This window comes from Coregonus clupeaformis, chromosome 27, assembly GCF_020615455.1.
Source record: "Coregonus clupeaformis isolate EN_2021a chromosome 27, ASM2061545v1, whole genome shotgun sequence".
In the NCBI taxonomy this organism is placed as follows: domain Eukaryota; kingdom Metazoa; phylum Chordata; class Actinopteri; order Salmoniformes; family Salmonidae; genus Coregonus; species Coregonus clupeaformis.
The window spans coordinates 34,842,060-34,867,032 of NC_059218.1; the positions used below are offsets into that span (position 1 = coordinate 34,842,060).

Consider the following 24,973-nt stretch of genomic DNA (forward strand, 5'->3'; position numbering starts at 1 on the left):
TGTGGTATTTTAGTCACTGTATATTTCTTTCTCTCTCACACACACACACACACACACACACACACACACACACACACACACACACACACACACACACACACACACACACACACACACACACACACAGATTTAGATTTGTATTAGATTTGTACTGTATACACTGCAACATAGGAAGTGTTGTAACTTTTTGTGAAATTCTCTAATCTGTCAATGCGATTGTGGTATTTTAGTCACTGTATATTTCTTTCTCTCACACCCACCCACGCACACACACACACACACACACACACACACACACATATACACACACACACGCACAGAAATGCGCACACACACACAAACGCACACAGTGCAGACAGGAACTCGCAGGTTTGATTTCGAAAGGAAATAATCACTCTGAAATATATAATTAAATAAATATATGCACCCCAGTAAACCCAGATTTTGGCTAAAGGCCGGACTCAGTTATGTCAACATACAGCTCAGTCCACATGTAGGCTATGGTAGCTACAGTGGGGGAAAAAAGTATTTAGTCAGCCACCAATTGTGCACGTTCTCCCACTTAAAAAGATGAGAGAGGCCTGTACTTTTCATTATAGGTACACGTCAACTATGACAGACAAATTCAGTTTTTTTTTCTCCAGAAAATCACATTGTAGGATTTTTAATGAATTTATTTGCAAATTATGGTGGAAAATAAGTATTTGGTCACCTACAAACAAGCAAGATTTCTGGCTCTCACAGACCTGTAACTTCTTCTTTAAGAGGCTCCTCTGTCCTCTACTCGTTACCTGTATTAATGGCACCTGTTTGAACTTGTTATCAGTATAAAAGACACCTGTCCACAACCTCAAACAGTCACACTCCAAACTCCACTATGGCCAAGACCAAAGAGCTGTCAAAGGACACCAGAAACAAAATTGTAGACCTGCACCAGGCTGGGAAGACTGAATCTGCAATAGGTAAGCAGCTTGGTTTGAAGAAATCAACTGTGGGAGCAATTATTAGGAAATGGAAGACGCACTCCCGAGTGGCGCAGTGGTCTAAGGCACTGCATCGCAGTGCTAGCTGTGCCACTAGAGATCCTGGTTCGAGTCCAGGCTCTGTTGCAGCCGGCCGCGACCGGGAGACCCATGGGCGGCGCACAATTGGTTGAGCGTCGTCCAAGGTAGGGGAGGGTTTGGCAGGCAGGGATGTGGGTTAGTTTCCCACGGGGGGCAAGTATGGAAAAAACTAAAAACATGTATGTATTCACTAACTGTAAGTCGCTCTGGATAAGAGCGTCTGCTAAATGACGAAAATTTAAATGTAAAATACAAGACCACTGATAATCTCCCTCGATCTGGGGCTCCACGCAAGATCTCACCCCATGGGGTCAAAATGATCACAAGAACGGTGAGCAAAAATCCCAGAACCACACGGGGGGACCTAGTGAATGACCTGCAGAGAGCTGGGACCAAAGTAACAAAGCCTACCATCAGTAACACACTACGCCACCAGGGACTCAAATCCTGCAGTGCCAGATGTGTCCCCCTGCTTAAGCCAGTAAATGTCCAGGCCCGTCTGAAGTTTGCTAGAGTGCATTTGGATGATCCAGAAGAGGATTGGGAGAATGTCATATGGTCAGATGAAACCAAAATATAACTTTTTGGTAAAAACTCAACTCGTCGTTTTGGAGGACAAAGAATGCTGAGTTGCATCCAAAGAACACCATACCTACTGTGAAGCATGGGGGTGGAAACATCATGCTTTGGGGCTGTTTTCCTGCAAAGGGACCAGGACGACTGATCCGTGTAAAGGAAAGAATGAATGGGGCCATGTATCGTGAGATTTTGAGTGAAAACCTCCTTCCATCAGCAAGGGCATTGAAGATGAAACGTGGCTGGGTCTTTCAGCATGACAATGATCCCAAACACACCGCCCGGGCAACGAAGGAGTGGCTTCGTAAGCATTTCAAGGTCCTGGAGTGGCCTAGCCAGTCTCCAGATCTCAACCCCATAGAAAATCTTTGGAGGGAGTTGAAAGTCTGTGTTGCCCAGCGACAGCCCCAAAACATCACTGCTCTAGAGGAGATCTGCATGGAGGAATGGGCCAAAATATCAGCAACAGTGTGTGAAAACCTTGTGAAGACTTACAGAAAACGTTTGACCTGTGTCATTGCCAACAAAGGGTATATAACAAAGTATTGAGAAACTTTTGTTATTGACCAAATACTTATTTTCCACCATAATTTGCAAATAAATTCATAAAAAATCCTACAATGTGATTTTCAGGATTTTTATTTTTTATTTTGTCTGTCATAGTTGACGTGTACCTATGATGAAAATTACAGGCCTCTCTCATATTTTTAAGTGGGAGAACTTGCACAATTGGTGGCTGACTAAATACTTTTTTTCCCCACTGTAGCTGTTCAATGGAATGACTTGCAAATACATCACATAATCTTCTTCTTTTGTCTCCTTTTGGAGTCTTTTCTTTATAGTCCAACGCTTAGGTCTTTCAAATCAGTACTGCACTGGAGCTCATTATTTAGATTGGGTTGATGTACATTTGGTTTTAGACATGTAAATAGAGTGATAAGTAGTCTCTAGGGCACCTCAAATGCCAAACTGGATCAAGCACCGCCAGGGCCATAATGGGAAGGACTTAAGAATGGCCATTTTAAGTGTTCCTCCCATCACATTTTAACAGACAGGCCTACATATAGAACAGGCATTTCCAGGCTACACTAGAACATATGCCTCTTACATACCAGAATAAATGTATAATTCCTTTCAGTGATTGTGTGCCATTTGTGTATTCATGTGTGTGTGGTAGTGAATGTAAATGTAGTGTATTGGTCTGCTGTGTTGTGTGCAGTAAGCAGCAGGGAAGGATAAGCCTGGGTAGAGGAACGGCCATTCATCTTGGTAGTGACAGGTTTAGGTCAGATGATCCATTGGTGCTGATACTGACTCTGAGTGGAGGAGAGAAGTAGAGCTACGCTACCAAGCCTGGCCACTCCCTACAGGCTACGCTACCAAGCCTGGCCACTCCCTACAGGCTACGCTACCAATCCTGGCCACTCCCTACAGGCTACGCTACCAAGCCTGGCCACTCCCTACAGGCTACGCTACCAAGCCTGGCCACTCCCTACAGGTTTCACTACCAAGCCTGGCCACTCCCTACAGGTTTCACTACCAAGCCTGGCCACTCCCTACAGGCTACGCTACCAATCCTGGCCACTCCCTACAGGCTACGCTACCAAGCCTGGCCACTCCCCTACAGGCTACGCTACCAAGCCTGGCCACTCCCTACAGGCTACGCTACCAAGCCTGGCCACTCCCCTACAGGCTACGCTACCAAGCCTGGCCACTCCCTACAGGCTACGCTACCAAGCCTGGCCACTCCCTACAGGCTACGCTACCAAGCCTGGCCACTCCCCTACAGGCTACGCTACCAAGCCTGGCCACTCCCTACAGGCTACGCTACCAAGCCTGGCCACTCCCTACAGGCTTCACTACCAAGCCTGGCCACTCCCTACAGGCTACGCTACCAAGCCTGGCCACTCCCTACAGGCTACGCTACCAAGCCTGGCCACTCCCTACAGGCTACGCTACCAAGCCTGGCCACTGCCTACAGGCTACGCTACCAAGCCTGGCCACTCCCTACAGGCTACGCTACCAAGCCTGGCCACTCCCTACAGGCTACGCTACCAATCCTGGCCACTCCCTACAGGCTACGCTACCAAGCCTGGCCACTCCCTACAGGTTTCACTACCAAGCCTGGCCACTCCCTACAGGCTACGCTACCAAGCCTGGCCACTCCCTACGGGCTACGCTACCAAGCCTGGCCACTCCCTACAGGCTACGCTACCAAGCCTGGCCACTCCCTACAGGCTACGCTACCAAGCCTGGCCACTCCCTACAGGCTACGCTACCAAGCCTGGCCACTCCCTACAGGTTTCACTACCAAGCCTGGCCACTCCCTACAGGCTACGCTACCAAGCCTGGCCACTCCCTACAGGCTACGCTACCAAGCCTGGCCACTCCCTACAGGCTACGCTACCAAGCCTGGCCACTCCCTACAGGTTTCACTACCAAGCCTGGCCACTCCCTACAGGCTACGCTACCAAGCCTGGCCACTCCCTACAGGCTACGCTACCAAGCCTGGCCACTCCCCTACAGGCTACGCTACCAAGCCTGGCCACTCCCTACAGGCTACGCTACCAAGCCTGGCCACTCCCTACAGGCTACGCTACCAAGCCTGGCCACTCCCTACAGGCTACGCTACCAAGCCTGGCCACTCCCTACAGGCTACGCTACCAAGCCTGGCCACTCCCTACAGGTTTCAAAGCCTATTTTTACATAATAGCTACACAGGCCACTGCACACTCAGCTCCCTCTCCCATACCTCGTCACACCTCTCTATAGCAGAGAGCTTAGTAACAAGGGGAAGTCATAACATACATGATTACTGTACAGTATCAGTGTAGGAGTGATATGTTTTAGGCAGGGTCCATTTCCTAACCCCCTGCCTGCCCTCTCACTGGGTCCTTGACTGAAGGGTTTAGGTTTGGCCTGTGTGCTTTAATGTTGTGGTTCCTTTCTTTCAGCACTCTACCCCTCTGGAACCAAACCCAAATCAGCCCAGGGGGCCTATAATAACCAAGGTCAGTGGGGTCATGCCGACATCACACTGACATCATATTATGTCTGCTGGAGACCACTGAGTTGGCCTGGGTGGGGCCAGGGGCGGGGGACGGAGAGGGCCCTGTCTTTCACACACCACACTGGTCCTGCACTGGTCCAAACTGATACAGCATAGTCACAGAGATAATCTAACCCTATCACCATAAACAGCCATATTTGGTATAGATTTGGATCCTGTTGCTTAATCGGATTTGCACATCAAAATGTATTTTGATGATGGCCATTGCAGGAGACAGCGGGGAGTGTATGTAGCTCAGTATTTAATAAGCATCACTAAAAGCAGAATTGATCCCCTTCAATTGGCGATGGCAAATCTGGACTGAACTCAAAGCCCTTTAGTTAACCCTTTAAAAGTCTCAATATATAAGGCGATTTCAGATAAGTCAAATCTGTTATTTTAAGAACCCTTCTGTCATCTTTGGGCCATACCATTTCCTCTCCCTGGGGGTGTAGCAGAGCATTCCATATACTAAACCACTCTGCCAGAGAGAGGGGTGGGTGGGGTAAGAGTGGTGTAGAGGGGAAGCGAGTGCCTAATATGCTCTTTGAGTGTGAAGTATTTTTAAATACCCGCTGGCATTTCACACGAGCACTGGCACACAGACATCTGGCTGTGTGTGTCACTCCTGGTGCGTGAAGGTTAGGAGAGAGGAGACAGACAGACAGACAGACAGACACTGTGTGATCAGCTCTCAGCAGACAGGAAAGTCAGACAGAGAGGAGGGTGGAGGGATGGACACTAGAGGAGGGAGGAGGGAGGAGGGTGGAGGGATGGACACTAGAGGATAGAGGAGGGAGGAGGATGGAGGGATGGACACTAGAGGAGGGTGGAGGGAGGAGGGTGGAGGGATGGACACTAGAGGATAGAGGAGGGAGGAGGGTGGAGGGATGGACACTAGAGGATAGAGGAGGGAGGAGGGTGGAGGGATGGACACTAGAGGATAGAGGAGGGAGGAGGGTGGAGGGATGGACACTAGAGGATAGAGGAGGGAGGAGGATGGAGGGATGGACACTAGAGGATAGAGGAGGGAGGAGGGTGGAGGGATGGACACTAGAGGAGGGAGGAGGGTGGAGGGATGGACACTAGAGGATAGAGGAGGGAGGAGGGTGGAGGGATGGACACTAGAGGATAGAGGAGGGTGGAGGGATGGACACTAGAGGATCGTAGGATGGAAGAAAACAAAGACTGCACTACTGAGAGCATAGAGATGAAGGTGGAAGAAAAGAGATACTGAGGGAGGAGAGTGGATGGTTTGGGGAATAGAGATATTGAGAGAAGAGAGAGTAGGGTGGAGGAATAGAAAGGCTGTGTAGTACTGAAAGGAAGGCAGAGAAGGGGGAGTGGAGAGGGGAGTGAAGCGGAGGGAGGAGAAGAGGATGTCTAGGAGTCTTTGTGGCTGTCGGCTTCATGCTGCACTGTTTACACTGATTAATGCAATGACCCAGAATAAACTGCATGACATACAGTGGGGAAAAAAGTATTTAGTCAGCCACCAATTGTGCAAGTTCTCCCACTTAAAAAGATGAGAGAGGCCTGTAATTTTCATCATAGGTACACGTCAACTATGACAGACAAAATGAGAAAAGAAAATCCAGAAAATCACATTGTAGGATTTTTAATGAATTTATTTGCAAATGATGGTGGAAAATAAGTATTTGGTCAATAACAAAAGTTTCTCAATACTTTGTTATATACCCTTTGTTGGCAATGACACAGGTCAAACGTTTTCACACACTGTTGCTGGTATTTTGGCCCATTCCTCCATGCAGATCTCCTCTAGAGCGGTGATGTTTTGGGGCTGTCGCTGGGCAACACGGACTTTCAACTCCCTCCAAAGATTTTCTATGGGGTTGAGATCTGGAGACTGGCTAGGCCACTCCAGGACCTTGAAATGCTTCTTACGAAGCCACTCCTTCGTTGCCCGGGCGGTGAGTTTGGGATCATTGTCATGCTGAAAGACCCAGCCACGTTTCATCTTCAATGCCCTTGCTGATGGAAGGAGGTTTTCACTCAAAATCTCACGATACATGGCCCCATTCATTCTTTCCTTTACACGGATCAGTCGTCCTGGTCCCTTTGCAGAAAAACAGCCCCAAAGCATGATGTTTCCACCCCCATGCTTCACAGTAGGTATGGTGTTCTTTGGATGCAACTCAGCATTCTTTGTCCTCCAAACACGACGAGTTGAGTTTTTACCAAAAAGTTATATTTTGGTTTCATCTGACCATATGACATTCTCCCAATCCTCTTCTGGATCATCCAAATGCACTCTAGCAAACTTCAGACGGGCCTGGACATGTACTGGTTTAAGCAGGGGGACACGTCTGGCACTGCAGGATTTGAGTCCCTGGCGGCGTAGTGTGTTACTGATGGTAGGCTTTGTTACTTTGGTCCCAGCTCTCTGCAGGTCATTCACTAGGTCCCCCCCGTGTGGTTCTGGGATTTTTGCTCACCGTTCTTGTGATCATTTTGACCCCCACGGGGTGAGATCTTGCGTGGAGCCCCAGATCGAGGGAGATTATCAGTGGTCTTGTATGTCTTCCATTTCCTAATAACTGCTCCCACAGTTGATTTCTTCAAACCAAGCTGCTTACCTATTGCAGATTCAGTCTTCCCAGCCTGGTGCAGGTCTACAATTTTGTTTCTGGTGTCCTTTGACAGCTCTTTGGTCTTGGCCATAGTGGAGTTTGGAGTGTGACTGTTTGAGGTTGTGGACAGGTGTATTTTATACTGATAACAAGTTCAAACAGGTGCCATTAATACAGGTAACGAGTGGAGGACAGAGGAGCCTCTTAAAGAAGAAGTTACAGGTCTGTGAGAGCCAGAAATCTTGCTTGTTTGTAGGTGACCAAATACTTATTTTCCACCATAATTTGCAAATAAATTCATTAAAAATCCTACAATGTGATTTTCTGGATTTTTTTTCCTCAATTTGTCTGTCATAGTTGACGTGTACCTATGATGAAAATTACAGGCCTCTCTCATCTTTTTAAGTGGGAGAACTTGCACAATTGGTGGCTGACTAAATACTTTTTTCCCCCACTGTACACAACTACTGTAAAGACAGTAAACTTCACTGCTCTGCATACAGTCGACAGACAGTAAACCTCACCGCCCTGCATACAGTCGACAGACAGTAAACCTCACCACTCTGTATACAGTCTACAGACAGTAAACCTCACCACTCTGTATACAGTCTACAGACAGTAAACCTCACCACTCTGCATACAGTCTACAGACCGTAAACCTCACCACTCTGTATACAGTCTACAGACAGTAAACCTCACCACTCTGCATACAGTCTACAAACAGTAAACCTCACCACTCTGTATACAGTCTACAAACAGTAAACCTCACCACTCTGTATACAGTCTACAAACAGTAAACCTCACCACTCTGTATACAGTCTACAGACAGTAAACCTCACCACTCTGCATACAGTCGACAGACAGTAAACCTCACCACTCTGTATACAGTCTACAGACAGTAAACCTCACCGCTCTGCATACAATCTACAGACAGTAAACTTCACTGCTCTGCATACAGTCTACAGACAGTAAACTTAACTGCTCTGCATACAGTCTACAGACAGTAAACTTCACTGCTCTGCATACACAATATATAATTGCTGTACACACAGAAACCACGCAGACTGAAGCTCGCTATGAAGCTAGTCTTTGTACAACAGACACCACCAAACTACCACATAATCCCCCTTACTGAAAACATTGCAGCAACAGACTTCACTAAAGACACATCTGTATGCCATTTGGCAATCAATTATAATGTTAGTGTTCATGTCAGTCTGTTTGTATAAACGTCTGTTTCTTTGCCAATGCTGCCTTTCATGTGAAAGATGCTACTGTGGTTACTGTGACCTGTTTGTCTGATGCTCACACACTGTGTGTGTATGTGTGTGTGTGTGTGTGTGTGTGTGTGTGTGTGTGTGTGTGTGTGTGTGTGTGTGTGTGTGTGTGTGTGTGTGTGTGTGTGCGTCTGCATTTCTCTCCACAGAAGGGTGCAGGATGATGAAGAAGAAAGGTTCTAAGAGTCCAGGTCCGATCCGTCGCAGCAAGTCTCCTGCTGAATCCAGTAAGCTCATTATTGTCTGATCTACTATGTGACTTCCTGCTGGCCCACATAGACTTTATTACAGAGTTACTACTACTACTCACCCCTTTACTATCAACATCCATCCATCCACCTTGATCATTCTAAATGCAGCTAGATTTAAACCAACTGATATGGATGCATGTGGTTATTATTGTTTTTATATGTCATTAACATGATATTAGTTTTTCTGTTCTATTGATTTTGTTTCATTATTTTTTTAAATGTTGAATTATATGTCTGTAATTTGCATGTCCAGGATTTGATTGCGCAGTCAGGGTGTTTAAACCCTGGTGCCAGTTGTCTGTCCTGTCTGTCCTGTCTGTCTATCCTGTGAGTGAGACAGTGAGGCAGACAGTGGTTACTGGTGGGCACTGCCCTCAAACCTCAACACAATACCTTCTGCATGCCGTGTTGCCCAATACCCCCCAAAAAATCCAGCCTTTGTTTGATTAGGATAATGTGAGCAGATTATGAATTACAAAATGATACTAATCCAGATCTGCTGTCCTTAAGCATTTACGAAAATATGAAATATGAAAAGAAAGCAAAGGTAGTGCAGGATTGTAAATACCTCACATCTGTCTCTAGCGCTTAGCTGTCTATGTCAAGGAGGGGGCCAACAAGATAGACAGACAGAGATTTGAAGAGAACACTCAGGAATGGGCAGCAGTCTCCCTCAGCACTAACTACTAGACCAGTTATAACTACTAGACCAGTTATAACTACTAGACCAGTTATAACTACTAGACCAGTTATAACTACTAGATCCGTTATAACTACTAGACCAGTTATAACTACTAGACCAGTTATAACTACTAGATCCGTTATAACTACTAGACCAGTTATAACTACTAGACCAGTTATAACTACTAGATCCGTTATAACTACTAGATCCGTTATAACTACTAGACCAGTTATAACTACTAGACCAGTTATAACTACTAGACCAGTTATAACTACTAGATCCGTTATAACTACTAGATCCGTTATAACTACTAGACCAGTTATAACTACTAGACCAGTTATAACTACTAGACCAGTTATAACTACTAGATCCGTTATAACTACTCATCATAAGGGTCAGCGGGTTCACTAGACAGGTGAAAGGTTGATGGCACAAGACTGTTAATTAGGCACTTTATTCTCCCACCTTGAACATTTATTGAGCACCAATTCATCCAGTGAAGTGTACACGTAGGCTAAGATACACACACACCATTAAGGTGCTATCCTAGCTGACATGTGTCACACCGACTGATTGGTATAGAGTGGCATGCTCCCTGGTCTGGTGTCCCCCTGTCACCATGGCACCCTGTGTCACTCCACAGTGAGGTGGTTGCTCAGACTGGCGTCACTGATCAAACGTTGGCTATTTTACGTACATTTGTGCACCTCCATTAAGTATGATGTGTTACGTTTAATATTTCAGTGCGTAACGGTGGGGACCGGGCTTGTAAAGGCAGCAGATGGACAGCCAAGTGGCTAGTCCTTCTAATGTGTCCAAGGTTAAACGGCCTCTTTACTGTGGTGAGGGTAGAGTGGCCACCCGGGTGGGTGATGGAATAGGGATCAGGAGGAGTGGGGGGACACTTAGGGTAGGAACAGGGGTAGAGGGTGCCAGTGCTGGCCTGTTATCTGGGCTGATGCAGCCATAACATGAGCAGCAGAACCTGAGACAAATGTCTCAATGAAAACGATTTATACAGCCTCCACAGAGGTCCACATTTTACACCGCAGTCAGACACATTATCAAAATAGTTCCGTTTTAAAGGACATCATCACACTGTTTTATGTTTGCTATTTCAATATCGTATGTAAGTCATCCAAAATATACCCTTTTAACAATCATACAGTTTTGGATGGAGTACTGATACACTGATGTTTTAGCTTTCATTGTTTCATACATTGAGGCAGAAATACAGTATGTTGCTGTTGCTGTGGCTTGGTCTGAAATTATTTATTGTATATTTATTAAATGTTTATCATGGTGGGTTATTGATATGGTTTCTAGCTTTCAAGTAAACTCAAGCCTGAATGCCAGCATGCTTGCTCCTTTTTATACACCTTCCCAATATTAACTCTTCTAACTCCTTCCTCCAATGGTGCTTTTGGTTTGACTCTTTTGTTCACTCTTTTGTTTTGCTGTTTATGTTTGTTTAGTTTTATTGCACATTTTTGTTATTTTTCTTCAATTGAAATAAAAGCCATGTTTTCAGTTATCTGTGGTGCATGTTTCTGTGTACCGCTGCTTCTTTCCGAAACACCCTGCATTTCTTTTTTTTATACCATTTATATTTAAAGGCTGGAATCAGACTAAAGGTTGGCTGTATGTGACAGGAAAACGTCATCTCCTGGCCACCATACTACCCTACAGCATATACACCCATAGACCAATCTTCTGAAATAGGCATGGACAAGAATAGATGAAAGCATATCTTCATTGCCTTCCCAACCTAGTTCTGTACATACTGCTTTCATGTCATTATTTCTTGGCTTTTTAGTTCTGGTTTTCTGATTTTAGTTAAATAGACATTTTAGATTCGGATGAAGATATTCACTTTATGGAATTGGAGTTGGCTTCATCTGCAAAGCTCTGCTCTTGCTCCACTGTACCTGTTTACAATTCAGCCTGGCAGAGAGACTGGCCATCTGTTTTAAAGTCTTTCCTTCGGGATTCAGTTTTGCTCTTTAAAAAGTCTTACTCCACCAACTACGACATCACACCATTCTCAGATGTAAACACTGTCTAGGCCAGGAGTATCTTAGCAACCTGAAAGGGCTGTAGAGTAATGGCCAAACGTCCTCCGGTAGAGAGGAACAAACAGGGACCCAGGCAGTCAGCCACCCAGAGAGACTCTGTCCACAGCCAAGTGAGGGCCAAGGACTCCATCAATCAAATGTATTTTATAAAGTCCTTTTTACATCAGCAGTTGTCATAAAGTGCTATACAGATACCCAGCCTTAAACTACAAAGAGCAAGAAATGCAGATGTAGAAGCACAGTGGCTAGGAAAAACACCCTAGAAAGGCAGGAACCTAGGAAGAAACCCAGAGAGGAATCAGGCTCTGAGGGGTGGCCAGTCCTCTTCTGGGTGTGACAGACAGTACTCCTGGCATACAGGTCTTAAACACGGTCTAATTCACTGGTCTGCATACAGGTCTTAAACACGGTCTAATTCACTGGTCTGCATACAGGTCTTAAACACGGTGTGATGTCACGAGAGGCTGTGTCCTGGAGGGACGTTACATCCCCCTGAGGTGGCTGCAAACCCAGACAGCTATGGCTCCATCTGCTGGTATGGTCGGGAACTCCACCCCTCTATGGCCAATCTTCCCACGCAGCTGAAACAAATGAGGAGCTGATGAGCTGAAGGTTTGGGAAGGGAAGAGACACAGTCTCCAACCTGGGCTCTCTGGAGGACAAGAGTGCTGCACGTCCACTTCCATGAGGAATATAAGGATTTGGAGATACTTACCTTTGGGAAATACTCACCTTTGGATATATGCACCTGTGGAAATACGTGAGAGACATTTGGAAGGACTTTTTGCTGGGTTGGCCACTAGCTGCAACGTGGACTACAGTAAGGCTGGGGAAAAGTTATCTAAGCGAGTGAGAATTATGATTTTGGATGTGGAAGAGACATCCCTGAACTGTTAACCCTTAAAGAGCCACAAGAGAACAGAATTTTGTTATATTTTCGTTAATTTCCCAAGACCTATAATAAAATCCTTGTTTTGTTTGAACCTTGTCTCCTTGCACTACTTGAGCAACCCCGCTGAAAGCTGTGTAGCCTCTCGTGACGTCACAGATGGTGGAGAATACGGGCACGCCTGCGTTAATAGTGCATGTCAGAGGAGGATACCGAAGGTTTGATCACCCAGTTTTCCAAGTTGGCCGTAGGCTCCCCGCCGACTGAAATGGAGGACATATTGAAAGCCCTTGTTGCTGGCCAGCAAGCCCAGATGCAAGCAAACGTGGCTCTCTTGGAGGAGCAAAAGAAAGCCAACCTTCTGAAGGCAGAGGAATTGCAGTTGCAGAGACAGAGGGTTGTCCAAAATACCCGCCCAATAAAGGCAAGTGACTTTATATCTAAGATGGGAGCTACCGATGACATTGAGGCATACCTGCATGCATTTGAGGCCACGGCCACTAGGGAAGCCTGGCCCAAGCAACAGTGGGTTGGTCTGTTAGCCCCCTTTCTAACCGGGGAATCGCTGAATGCTGTCCGGGACCTGGGGCCTGACCAGGTTACTGACTATGATGCCCTGAAGTCTGAGATCCTCAGCAGATATGGACTCACAAAGTTTGGTATGGCCCAGCGCTTTCACAGCTGGACCTTCCAACCAGACCAACCTCCTCGGGCGCAGATGCATGAACTTGTCCGACCGCAAGGAAATGGCTGGATCCGCAGAGGAATACAGCAGCGGCGGTGGTGGAGGCCGTTGTGGTGGATCGTTACCTACGCGCCTGCCTTATGAGGCAAAACGGTTCATCAGTCAACAGGCCTTGACCACGGCTGATCTGACCGTGGAAGCTGTGGAAAAGTACCAGGCCACAGCGGAGATGCTGAATGCTTCCCGAAAGACCCCAGGAGTGCGGCCCCACCACAAATGGGAAGAACCCGTCCAAAGGACCCCAAGGTCTCGAACCCAGCCACGTCAGGACTTATCCCGGCTCCAGGGGGAGCCAGAAACCAGGCGGGTCCAAGAAGAGTACACCAGGAGGGGGGAAACTCGACAGTGTTACCGGTGTGGGGAGATGGGACATATCTCCTGGCAGTGTGGGAAACCAGCCGATGAACCTATGCCCACTGCGGAGTCCTCCAGCTCAGCACCCACACACCGCTTTGCCTCGCTCTTGGGAGTCGTAGATGGCGGCCCAGATCGACCCCCACCTGCCCGGTAACTGTGAATCACCATGATGTGGAGGCCTTACTGGATTCTGGTAGCCGGGCCACCCTGGTGCGTAAGGATTTGGTGGGCCCAACGTGTCTGACCCCGGGGAAAGTCCTCCCAGTTTCCTGTGTCCATGGGGGACACCAGAGAATACCCCATTACTGAACTTACAATGACCAGCACACGGGGAACCATACACACGACGGCGGGGGTGGTTGATTCCCCTCCCCGTCCCTGTCCTAATTGGACGAGACTGCCCAGCCTTTTACCCACTCTGGAGAGAGTCTCAGGAGAGGATAACCCGAGTACCTCGGAAACGGAGAGGCAAGACTCATCCTGGGAAGGCTCCGGTGCAATCCTCCGAGTTACTCACTCCCGCCCGGGCTCTGATAGGGATGGCAGGTGCCCAGACCGACACAGAGACGGAGCTACAGAATCTGGACAAAGAACTGTCTGGTCTGAAGGGGACCGCTGAGAGGTATCGTTTGTTAAAGCAACAGTTAGACATGAAGACAGAAGAGTTAGATATCCTCCAGGCTAAACTCCAACAGAGCTCCTTCCCTAAGCAACAGGAGGAGCTGGAGAGGCTACGCAGGACCATCGAGGAGTGTGAGGAGACCCTGCGCAGTAGTAAGGAGGTCCAGAAGAAGGCAGAGGAGAAGTACAAGGTGTTGGAGAACAAGATGAAGAATGCGGAGGCAGAGAGAGAAGGAACTGAAAGCTGCTCAGCTGAAGCTAAACTCTGCTAAAACCAAGGCTGATGCGTTCAGTAAGAAACTCAAGGAGAGACAACAGGAGGCTGAGTCCCTGGTCCTAGAGTTGGAGGAGTGGAAGAGAGGCAGGCTGGCAAGCACCACGGCAATGCGGACGCCTCTCCCGGCGTGATGCCTTCTTCGCTGCCTTTACCCCGACGAGGACGTCGGTCCCGAGGAGGGATGTGTGATGTCACGAGAGGCTGTGTCCTGGAGGGACGTTACATCCCCTGAGGTGGCTGCAAACCCAGACAGCTATGGCTCCATCTGCTGGTATGGTCGGGAACTCCACCCCTCTATGGCCAATCTTCCCACGCAGCTGAAACAAATGAGGAGCTGATGAGCTGAAGGTTTGGGGAAGGGAAGAGACACAGTCTCCAACCTGGGCTCTCTGGAGGACAAGAGTGCTGCACGTCCACTTCCATGAGGAATATAAGGATTTGGAGATGCTTACCTTTGGGAAATACTCACCTTTGGATATATGCACCTGTGGAAATACGTGAGAGACATTTGGAAGGACTTTTTGCTGGGTTGGCCACTAGCTGCAACGTGGACTACAGTAAGGCTGGGGAAAAGTTATCTGAGCGAGTGAGAATTATGATTTTGGATGTGGAAGAGACATCCCTGAACTGTTAACCCTTAAAGAGCCACAAGAGAACAGAATTTTGTTATATTTTCGTTAATTTCCCAAGACCTATAATAAAATCCTTGTTTTGTTTGAACCTTGTCTCCTTGCACTACTTGAGCAACCCCGCTGAAAGCTGTGTAGCCTCTCGTGACGTCACAACGGTCTAATTCACTGGTCTGCATACAGGTCTTAAACACGGTCTAATTCACTGGTCTGCATACAGGTCTTGAACACGGTCTAATTCACTGGTCTGCATACAGGTCTTACACACTGTCTAATTCACTGGTCTGCATACAGGTCTTAAACACGGTCTAATTCACTGGTCTGCATACAGGTCTTACACACTGTCTAATTCACTGGTCTGCATACAGGTCTTAAACACAGTCTAATTCACTGGTCTGCATACAGGTCTTACACACAGTCTAATTCACTGGTCTGCATACAGGTCTTAAACACGGTCTAATTCACTGGTCTGCATACAGGTCTTAAACACGGTCTAATTCACTGGTCTGCATACAGGTCTTAAACACGGTCTAATTCACTGCTCTCTCTCTTTTTCTCTCTCCCTTTACCTCTTTTATTCTCTCTCTTTACACCTCTTCTTTCTCACTCCGTCTGGGTTCTCACAGCCAACGGGACGGGCTCCAGCAGCCAGCTCTCTACCCCAATTTCCAAGCAGTCCCCCACCTCCACCCCCAACAGCCCAGGCATCCACCGCAAGCAGAAGGTACCCCATCCTCTCCACTACCTCACTACCACTACCTATCCCTCCCTCTCTCTTTCCCCTCCCTCTCTCTTTCCCTGTTCTCTCTCATACTGCCTTCTCTCTTAATCTCTCTCGTACTTCACCTAGAAGCCCATAGCTCAGCTCAGAACTCATTGAAGAGGATCTGTCCCCTAGCTCAGGGGTTTTCAAACGAGGATCCACGGCTCCCTAGGTGTCCACTGAGGTACTTCAGGGGGTCCGCAAACGTTTTTTATTTTATTTTATGTATCTGCATCCCTTATGAAAGAAGTTAGAGGTAGTTTCACTAGCCAATGCTAACTAGCGTTAGCGCAATGACTGGAAGTCTACAGGAACAGTTAGCATGCTAGCTGTTTCTGTTCAACCGACTCTAGGGAAGTAGATAAATGGCTTTATTGCCAAAATCTCGAACCATCGCTTTAATATGGAGGAAATTACAGTCATTGGAGCTAATTACAGGTTTTTTTCTGTATAGAAAATTCTTAGGTGGGACGTCTGTGGTAATTTTCAGGATGGAAAAACTGTTTCAGTGTCAATTTAAACGTCCAAAACCAGATCGAATGCATGCAGAAATAATATTTAACAATCAAATAAAAGCTAGACACTAGCTAGGTTTCCACTCAATTGGCAAAAGATTTTCATGTGAATATTCTAAAATCCGCATAAAGAACATATGCGCATTTTCCCACCAGTGGTGTGTTTCCACCAAACTGAAATCAGTGCTTGATGACGTAGTGCAAACAAAATGTATTTTTTCTCTTTAGTTTTCATGTACCGAATAAAAATCGAAAGTTCAATATGTTTCCATTGCATTTTCAACTCTACCGATAGTTTTGTCACAAAAACTGTTGCGTTAAATAGCAAATGTGCCTACTCTGGCAGATACAGTGTCGGTAGTCTGTGTCATATGGGTAGGCTAGTCTACATGATGAGATTATTATGGATAAGAGCCAGAATATTTTTATTTGTTAAACGGCAGTCAAGCATCGATCATCATATCACCAGAATCAGACCCTCAATATTTATTGGAAAGGAGCATCAAGATCACCGTGCACTGTGGAAGTTCATCATAAATTATTTAATCTGTAGCCTAATAAACAGCATGGTTTCCCGAGTCGTAGTGGGAGGACCACACACCATATCATCGCGTGACTTCGATATGATGGTTATTATATAAATATTTGCACATAAAGCCTTTTCCACCGCCATTTCTTGCATAATACATTTTACAGACACAGGGGGAAATAATAAAGGAAAATATATTTTAAAATATATATATATGGGGGATTGGAAATGATGCAGACAATTAAATTGATAGAAGCCACAATCTACAGTGCATTCGGAAAGTATTCAGACCCCTTTACTTTTTCCACATTTTGTTACGTTACAGCCTTATTCTAAAATGGATTAAATTGCTTTTTTCCCCCATCAATCTACACACAATACCCCATAATGACAAAGCAAAAACAGGTTTGTAGAATCTTTAATACATTTGCAAAGATTTCTAAAAACCTGTTTTTGCTTTGTCATTATGGGGTATTGATGAGGATTTGTATTTATTTAATCTATTTTAGAATAAGGCTGTAATGTAACAAAATGTGGAAAAGGGGAAGGGGTCTGAATACTTTCAGAATGCACTGTATCTGCAATATTAAAGCTGATCTACCCCCTAAAAAAATGATAAAGTAAAAAAAGAAAAAAAATATATATAGTTACAGACACAAAAGATTATCATGTTGAATGGACAAATTATCTGTCGGCATTAATGAAATTGTACATAAACTTCCTGTTTCCATCACAACTGTCGTGATTTTATTTTATACGGTAAGACTTTACACGCATAAAAACTGTGGATGGTTAGTCAGGGAGAATCGAAAATTCCAAAAACTGGGCTTTCAGGGCACATGCCCATAGATTTTTAAAAATAATGTTTGAGCAGAGGAACACAGCATTAGCCATGGCAAAATGCATAGAATTGCAGGAAATTAGCTTTAAAACAGCAAAATTGTCACTCAGCGCCATTAAAAAATTGGTAGAATTGCATAAACGTGCTTTACAATAGCAAAATGTTCTCAATGCCGCCAAGATACCTTTCTAGCTAATAGACTATGTTAGAGTTTACACTTCCTCTTCCAGTGAACTGTGGGGAGGTCAGAATAATGACACTGTCTACCAAATCTATTCATAAAATGTTGATTACTTTTACTTGCCATTATCATTCATCTGATTATAAGAAAATATGGGATTTTTTATTTGATTTTTTGCTAATAGATACCTGGTCCGCCAGTTTGCCTTGGCGGGGGTCTCTGGGCAACAAAAGTTTGAAAACCCCTGCCCTAGCTCATTCAGATAATGATTTTCCATGTTTTTCCCTGTAGGATCTCTACCTGCCCCTATCTCTGGATGATGATGATTCTCTTGGGGAGTCTATGTAGAGCCTCCTGTCTGTTTCTCTGTCAGCTGCTGCTGCCTGCCTGTCTCCCCCTGGCCTACCACTCAGATGTATCTCTGATGCTCTCCACCTTCACTAACGGCCAGCGCTCTCTAGTGTTCCTGGAGGACTTCTCCATTTGAGCTCTCCCTGGTGCCACGTGTAAAGTCTACCTGGCCTTGGCCACAACGGCTGTTCCACCTTTTGCTGCTTGAGAATTCACGACTAGATCAATGTTTTTTTATATCCTATGTTGTTAAGAATGTATATGCTGGGCGTATACAACAATGATGTATGAATTACCGCCTCTAACAAATTCACCAAATCATTATATTGTGTGAAAGTTCACTATTACATGTTTTTTGTTATGCTTTCAAAAGAGAGCTCATCATTTATTTACAAGCAATTTCAAAAAGGCAGTTCCCACAATATAACTACGAAGAGTATTTTTCTTCTTCTTAAAACCATGCATTCTGATACAGAGCAAACAACACATTTGAAAGATTTTCTAAATTCAAGTGAACAATTCCAAGCAGCAAATTGACTATTTCTCCAGGGGTGTAGTAGTCAGACTTGAGTCAAAGTAATAATAATGTCCCTCTGTGTCCATCTCTCTTTCTGTGCTATGGTTCAAGGTGTTAAAAGCAATGAGAACATTTTTAGGGGAAGGCTCTTTAGCCATGAGAGGTGAATATCCTTTTCATCTGTTGTAAATACTGTGTATAGCCATCGCAACATCCCAGCTAATGCCTAACATTCGTGCTTCCATCCAACGTCAATACAACGTCTGCCAAACGTTGAATCAACATAACATGTTTTCTGTGTATCATCTATCTATGAGAAGAAAGAGACACTGTAAGGCACAGTAAAGCCAAGCAGCTGTGAAACCGTTAGAGTAGGGGTACTGTGGGAAGTCCTATTAGTGTGTACAAGCCAACCAACCAACCAAAGCCAGAAAATTAGGCCCTTTTTAAAAACAAACAAGCACATATTTTTTCATTAAAAAAGGGTTTAGGATTTTTAAGTCTATTTTAGCATGATTACCTTTCCTCCTTTTTCAAGCTGATTCTAAGAAGGAGATTTTAGTGTTAATGTGATAAAGCCAGGTGTACTATATTGAGGAAAGTTTTTAATAAACGAGCAATGTGTCAATCTGAAATGTAGATCATCTGTAATTCCCCAGTGGAGTCATACCTGTAAGCCACATGTACTGTCTGCATGTTACTGGGGCCTCCCATGAGGCCAATCGGACCAGACCATGTCCGTGTAGGGGAAATAGATTTTCACCAGCATAGAAATACAATAAGTAGAGCTTCTCACATTTTGCATGGCTAAATATCTTTTCTTTTTTCTTAATGATTGAATACAAAGTTTAGATAGGAGTAAATTGCATTTTTGGATTTGTAAAAAAAAAAAAAAAAAAAAATTGTCTTGATAAAATGATCTTAAAAGTAATATATATATATGTCTAAAACAATAGCTGATTTTCCTTTTCTTGAAGAATAACACATGAATGGTTATAATAATGTCATGTTCATGGAGAGAATGTCCTATTAAATCTGATGAACACATTGTGCAATAGAAAGTGAATTAGGGCAGGCATACAGGGACATTTTTCTGTGGCAGTCATCGCAAGGAATAGTGTGACATACTAGACTATTAGGTAGACATACTATGTATTACGTATGTCAGGTGATCCAGTGTGCACCTCTCTCTGGATCTACCTGACTGCAAAAAACATCTGCTAAATCGGACCCAAGTGAGCAGCACAGCACCTTGACTACTCCCACCCTCTTTCTGCAGGGAGTGATGTCATTGTGATGTCAGCACTACAGCTAGTCCAACTGCAGGTCCACTTTTACACCGTCTGGGAATCAACACTTTGTAAAATAAAACCTTAGGAGTCAGTTTTTCTTTTGTGGAAATTTCAGTTCTACTTTATCTCACCGGCTGTTTGATATCTTTGGTCTTTGCCCCAGATTTTCTACAGCTTAACATTAACAGTGTCAGTCAGTTGTTTGTGTGAAGCTGCAGTTACCATGTAAGACAGGAGGTGGGAACCACCTCTCAGCTCCAGTGGTGCCCTTTTTTCTTTTTTCTTTTGGATTGCTGTCTTTTGATTTTAAAATGTTTTTAAAAAATAAAACAGGGAAACTAAGACATGTCTTCTTTGTTAACCAACTGTTTGTAAATAATTTTTAAATGTCTTGAATTGTAGAGCTGCCGTCAGCGCGGTGTGAGCTCTCATACATTGTTTTGTAGACTGCCAGGATAACTTTATCATGGTGCAAATGTATTATGCTCTTTATGACTTGGGTTACTGGGAAATGTACAATGTCTTTAATGGTGTTTTTTGCAATGTCACAGTGGCTTGTTTCAGTGCTTCATTCTATGTATTAATCGATTCCCTTTTGCAATTAAAAGAGTTGTATTCCACCTCTCCCTCTGGCTGTATTCCAATGATGGCTGTTAGCTCAGTCTTAACCAAGCAACACAGTTTTACACTTCTGTCTCATTGTTTTATTCACACCACTACCATACATCTATATCCACACATTCATATCCATAAATCTTATAATGTTGAAATCACATTACAGTCCATCTCCAAGCTGTTTTTGACCATTATTAGGCTAGTGAACAAAGCGTGGTCTGTGCTGCAATGGATTCTTCTGTGTAATATTAGCAGCAGCTCCTCTTAGCTGTATTCTAGAGACATGCAAGCTCAGGTGAATTTGGAAGTGTTTGTGGTAGTGGGAAGTCTGAATGAGATGCAAAGCTGCATAGCTAGGTCGAGACATCAAGAGGTACAAAAAAATCGTATCAAATTTTATTTGTCATATACTTTGTAAACAACAGGTGTCAACTAACAGTGAAATGCTTACGGGTCCTGTTCCAACAATTCCAAGTTAAAGATAAACAAATCGAAATAGTGACGAGGAATAAATACACAGTGAATAACGCGTAACAATGAGTAAAAATAACATGGTTATATACAAGGAATGCCACAGGCAGTACCACAGTGTGAAAAACACGATATTTCTATTCTATTCTGTTCATGAGAACTCACCATTGTATCTGTCTCCATTGTATCTGTCTCCATATAAACAGGGGTGTCTGGGGAATTCATTCCACTGTATGCTACTGGGGAGTTCTCCTCACGTTTACACTGCTTTCAATGCAGCTGTGATCGTGGCACATTAGTAGACCTGCTGGAAACACAGCAAAGCACTGAATAACTGCTGCTGTTCTGTAAGGTTTCCTCTGGTAAAACATAACAGGGCGACTGGAAGACATGCTTTCTCTCTAACGAGCACAGTGTCCAAGACAGTCATGAAGACAGAGTAGCATGTCAATTATTTTCTAGTAGTAAATGCATCCATACAGACAAAAGCTGCCTAAATCCATTATATCATTTACTACAGTATATCTTCATTGTTACTCATTATATTTTACTGAGGAGAGTGCAACCAAACTGCAATAAGACAATCCTAAGATAAAGCATTTATCAACACATGCACCTAACCACCTGTACGGGCTAAATACATCCACAATTACTGTGTACCTCATAGAATTCAATACAGATGATTGTCATTCATCCACTAGAATATAACATATTACAGGTATAAACTCAGGCATTATTATTTTAACTTTTGTCTGGTGCAGAAACCACTTGCTCCTCATTGACCCCCAGGCAGCACACCTGCTGAGAGTTGGTCAACCCTATGAAGGATACAGCAGTGTTGCCCACAGACAGTGCAATGATGCACACATAAATACACACATGCTTGCACACACATACACATACACACACACATTTGTTTTACTATTCTTGTGGGGACCAAACAATTAATTTCAATTCAAAATCCTATTTTCCCTAACCCCTAAACCTAACCTGTAACCTGTAACCTAACCACAACCCTAATCCTAATCTTAACCCCAAACCCCTAAACCTAACCGTAACTCCTAACCCTAAACCTAACCCCCAACCCTAATTCTAACCCTAAACCTAATTGTAACCCCAACCTTACCCCTAACCCTAAAATATACATTTCCTTGTGGGGACAGGCGAAACGTCCCCACTTGTATGAATTGTCCTTGTTTTACTATGCTTGTTAGGACTTCTGGTCCCCACAAGGATAGTAAAGCCAAAAAAACACACACACAGAGAGACATGCTATACACAGTATATGACAACGTTTATTGGAATTGGACAGGGCTGTTGGGCAAATCTGTAAATAGTAAACTCCACATTTTATCACGGTGCTAGGAATCTTAATAGAGGACCATTCAAACCTTTATACTCTCATCTTGTCTAGGAATCTCCTAATACAGGACCATTCAAACCTTTATACTGTAGTCTACATTACTGTATGCAGGGACGTTCTGATGAATAACTAATACTATCATCCATGGGTTTGCAAAGAAATTAACTACACTATTTAGTCAAGAATAAGAAACAGATTGATACAATGGTTAATTTCTTAGATAATGTAGCTACGTAACTAAACAATGTTTATATGTATTATTTGGAACAACGCAAGGTCCAGTTGACCTTTAAAGGCATGTCAAAACCAGAATAAACAGTCATATCATCCCCTATTGGCCATGGATTATAAAGCTGTTCTTCATCTGTGGTCATTACTGATGATAATGACTGATCAACACTGATTATTCATAGCACAGAAAAACACACACACAAAAATAATAATGATTGTCTGATCTCAATCTCATGTGTTGGTTTGGCTGTCCATGTGTACGATTCTCAGTCATGCCCACTTTTTGGCCTTTGTTTAAATGAATATTTATTGTGAGATATTCATTTTGCACATGGATATTTCTACTGTTATAGACTTTAGAAGGCAAAGAAAGAAACGTTCCGTAGTTTAGAGGATAGTTTGCAAAATTATAGAATTCAACGTGTGTCTTGCTGAGATGACGTATGTCCATTTAGTTCTTGTGAGTTCTGACTTAAAAAATAACTTATCTTTGTAAAACTAAACATTATTAAGTTTTTTTTTTTAAAGTGAGATTGCATGCTTAGTACATTAGTACATGTAACAATATTGGGGTAAGTAGGGGTTTCTATGGTCCTTCTATGGACACAACTATACAATGTAAAGATCAAAACTGAGTGAAATTAAAATCTGAAGCTTTCATTTTTGTGAACATCGCTGTCATATAAAATCTAATAAATTTGATCACAAAGAAAACACTATCTGCTTTGTCTGAGACCCTGGTTCTTTGTGAACACTGTCGCAACATTTGTTCTTCCTGTACACAAGCACAACAGATATAATGCATCCACACAATGCATAGCACAATTTCCCTTCTGAATAATCACAATCACTTCATGCACAACCCCAAATGACTCACATGACACTGATAAAACAGGGGAAGACACAAACAAGTGAGTGCTCTCTAGGCCATGTCCCTGTCCTCTAATGGCCATGTAGAGTGAATGTGTGGCTTTGTTGCCCTCTGTTGCAGGACTGAAGCTCTGCCATGGACAGATCCATGGACATGAAGCTAATGTAGGGCTAGGGTTAAGGTTAACGTTAGGTTAGGTTAGGTTTATGGCTTGAGTTGGTGATGAGCTGGGCTGTCACCCTGGATTTTGCCCCAAATCCAATATGGTGGTCAAAATCCAATATGGCTGCCGTAATACCATTGCAGGGAGGTTTAGGCACCTATAAATGTAAAAAATTTATGATAGAAGACAATTTTCAGAGTTGTGTTATATTATCTATGCCCATTTCAACTATTTTGTGGGTAATTATAATATAATGTGAATCCAAAATGGCCACCATAAAAAATGAACAGTAAACATTACACTCACAAAAGTTCCAAAATAATAAAGACATTTCAAGTGTTAAATTATGTATATATACAGTGTTGTAACGATGTGCAAATAGTTAAAGTTAAAAAGGGAAAGGAAATAAACATAAATATGGGTTGTATTTACAATGGTGTTTGTTCTTCACTGGTTGCCCTTTTCTTGTGGCAACAGGTCACAAATATTGCTGCTGTGATTGCACACTGTGGTATTTCACCCAATAGATATGGGAGTTTATCAAAATTGGATTTGTTTTTGAATTCTTTGTGGGTCTGTGTAATCTGAGGGAAATATGTGTCTCTAATATGATCATACATTTGGCAGGAGGTTAGGAAGTGCAGCTCAGTTTCCACCTAATTGTGTGGGCAGTGTGCACATAGCCTGTCTTCTCTTGAGAGCCAGATCTGCCTACGGCGACCTTTCTCAATAGCAAGGCTATGCTCACTGAGTCTGTACATAGTCAAAGCTTTCCTTAATTTTGGGTCAGTCACAGTGGTCAGGTATTCTGCCGCTGTGTACTCTCTGTTTAGGGCCAAATAGCATTCTAGTTTGCTCTGTTTTCTTTGTTTTATTCTTTCCAATGTGTCAAGTAATTATCTTTTTGTTTTCTCATGATTTGGTTGGGTCTAATTGTGTTGCTGTCCTGGGTCTCTGTGGGGTCTGTTTGTGAACAGAGCCCCAGGACCAGCTTGCTTAGGGGACTATTCTCCAGGTGCATGCATTATTTGGTGTTTTACATTGTACACAGAGGATATTCTTTGCAGAATTCTGCATGCAGAGTCTCAATTTGGTGTTTGTCCCATTTTTCTCTCTCTCTCTCTCTCTCTCTCTCTCTCTCTCTCTCTCTCTCTCTCTCTCTCTCTCTCTCTCTCTCTCTCTCTCTC

General features: G+C 43.9%; 1 protein-coding gene across 2 annotated transcripts in view; it reads left to right on the plus strand.

Moving 5' to 3' along the window:
- The window catches only part of LOC121541883 (neuronal migration protein doublecortin), an 82,886-nt gene extending 62,194 nt beyond the window's left edge, over positions 1-20,692 (plus strand). Inside the window, exons 5-8 of one of the 2 annotated variants that reach the window (XM_041851244.2) lie at positions 4,595-4,651; positions 8,707-8,784; positions 15,710-15,807; positions 18,204-20,692. In XM_041851244.2, coding sequence (XP_041707178.1) covers positions 4,595-4,651; positions 8,707-8,784; positions 15,710-15,807; positions 18,204-18,260 — 290 coding nt within the window. In that variant the 3' untranslated portion in view covers positions 18,261-20,692. The remainder of the gene's footprint in view (positions 1-4,594; positions 4,652-8,706; positions 8,785-15,709; positions 15,808-18,203) is intronic. The other variant, XM_041851245.2, reaches the window with a different exon arrangement.
- Positions 20,693-24,973: the final 4,281 nt, after the last annotated feature.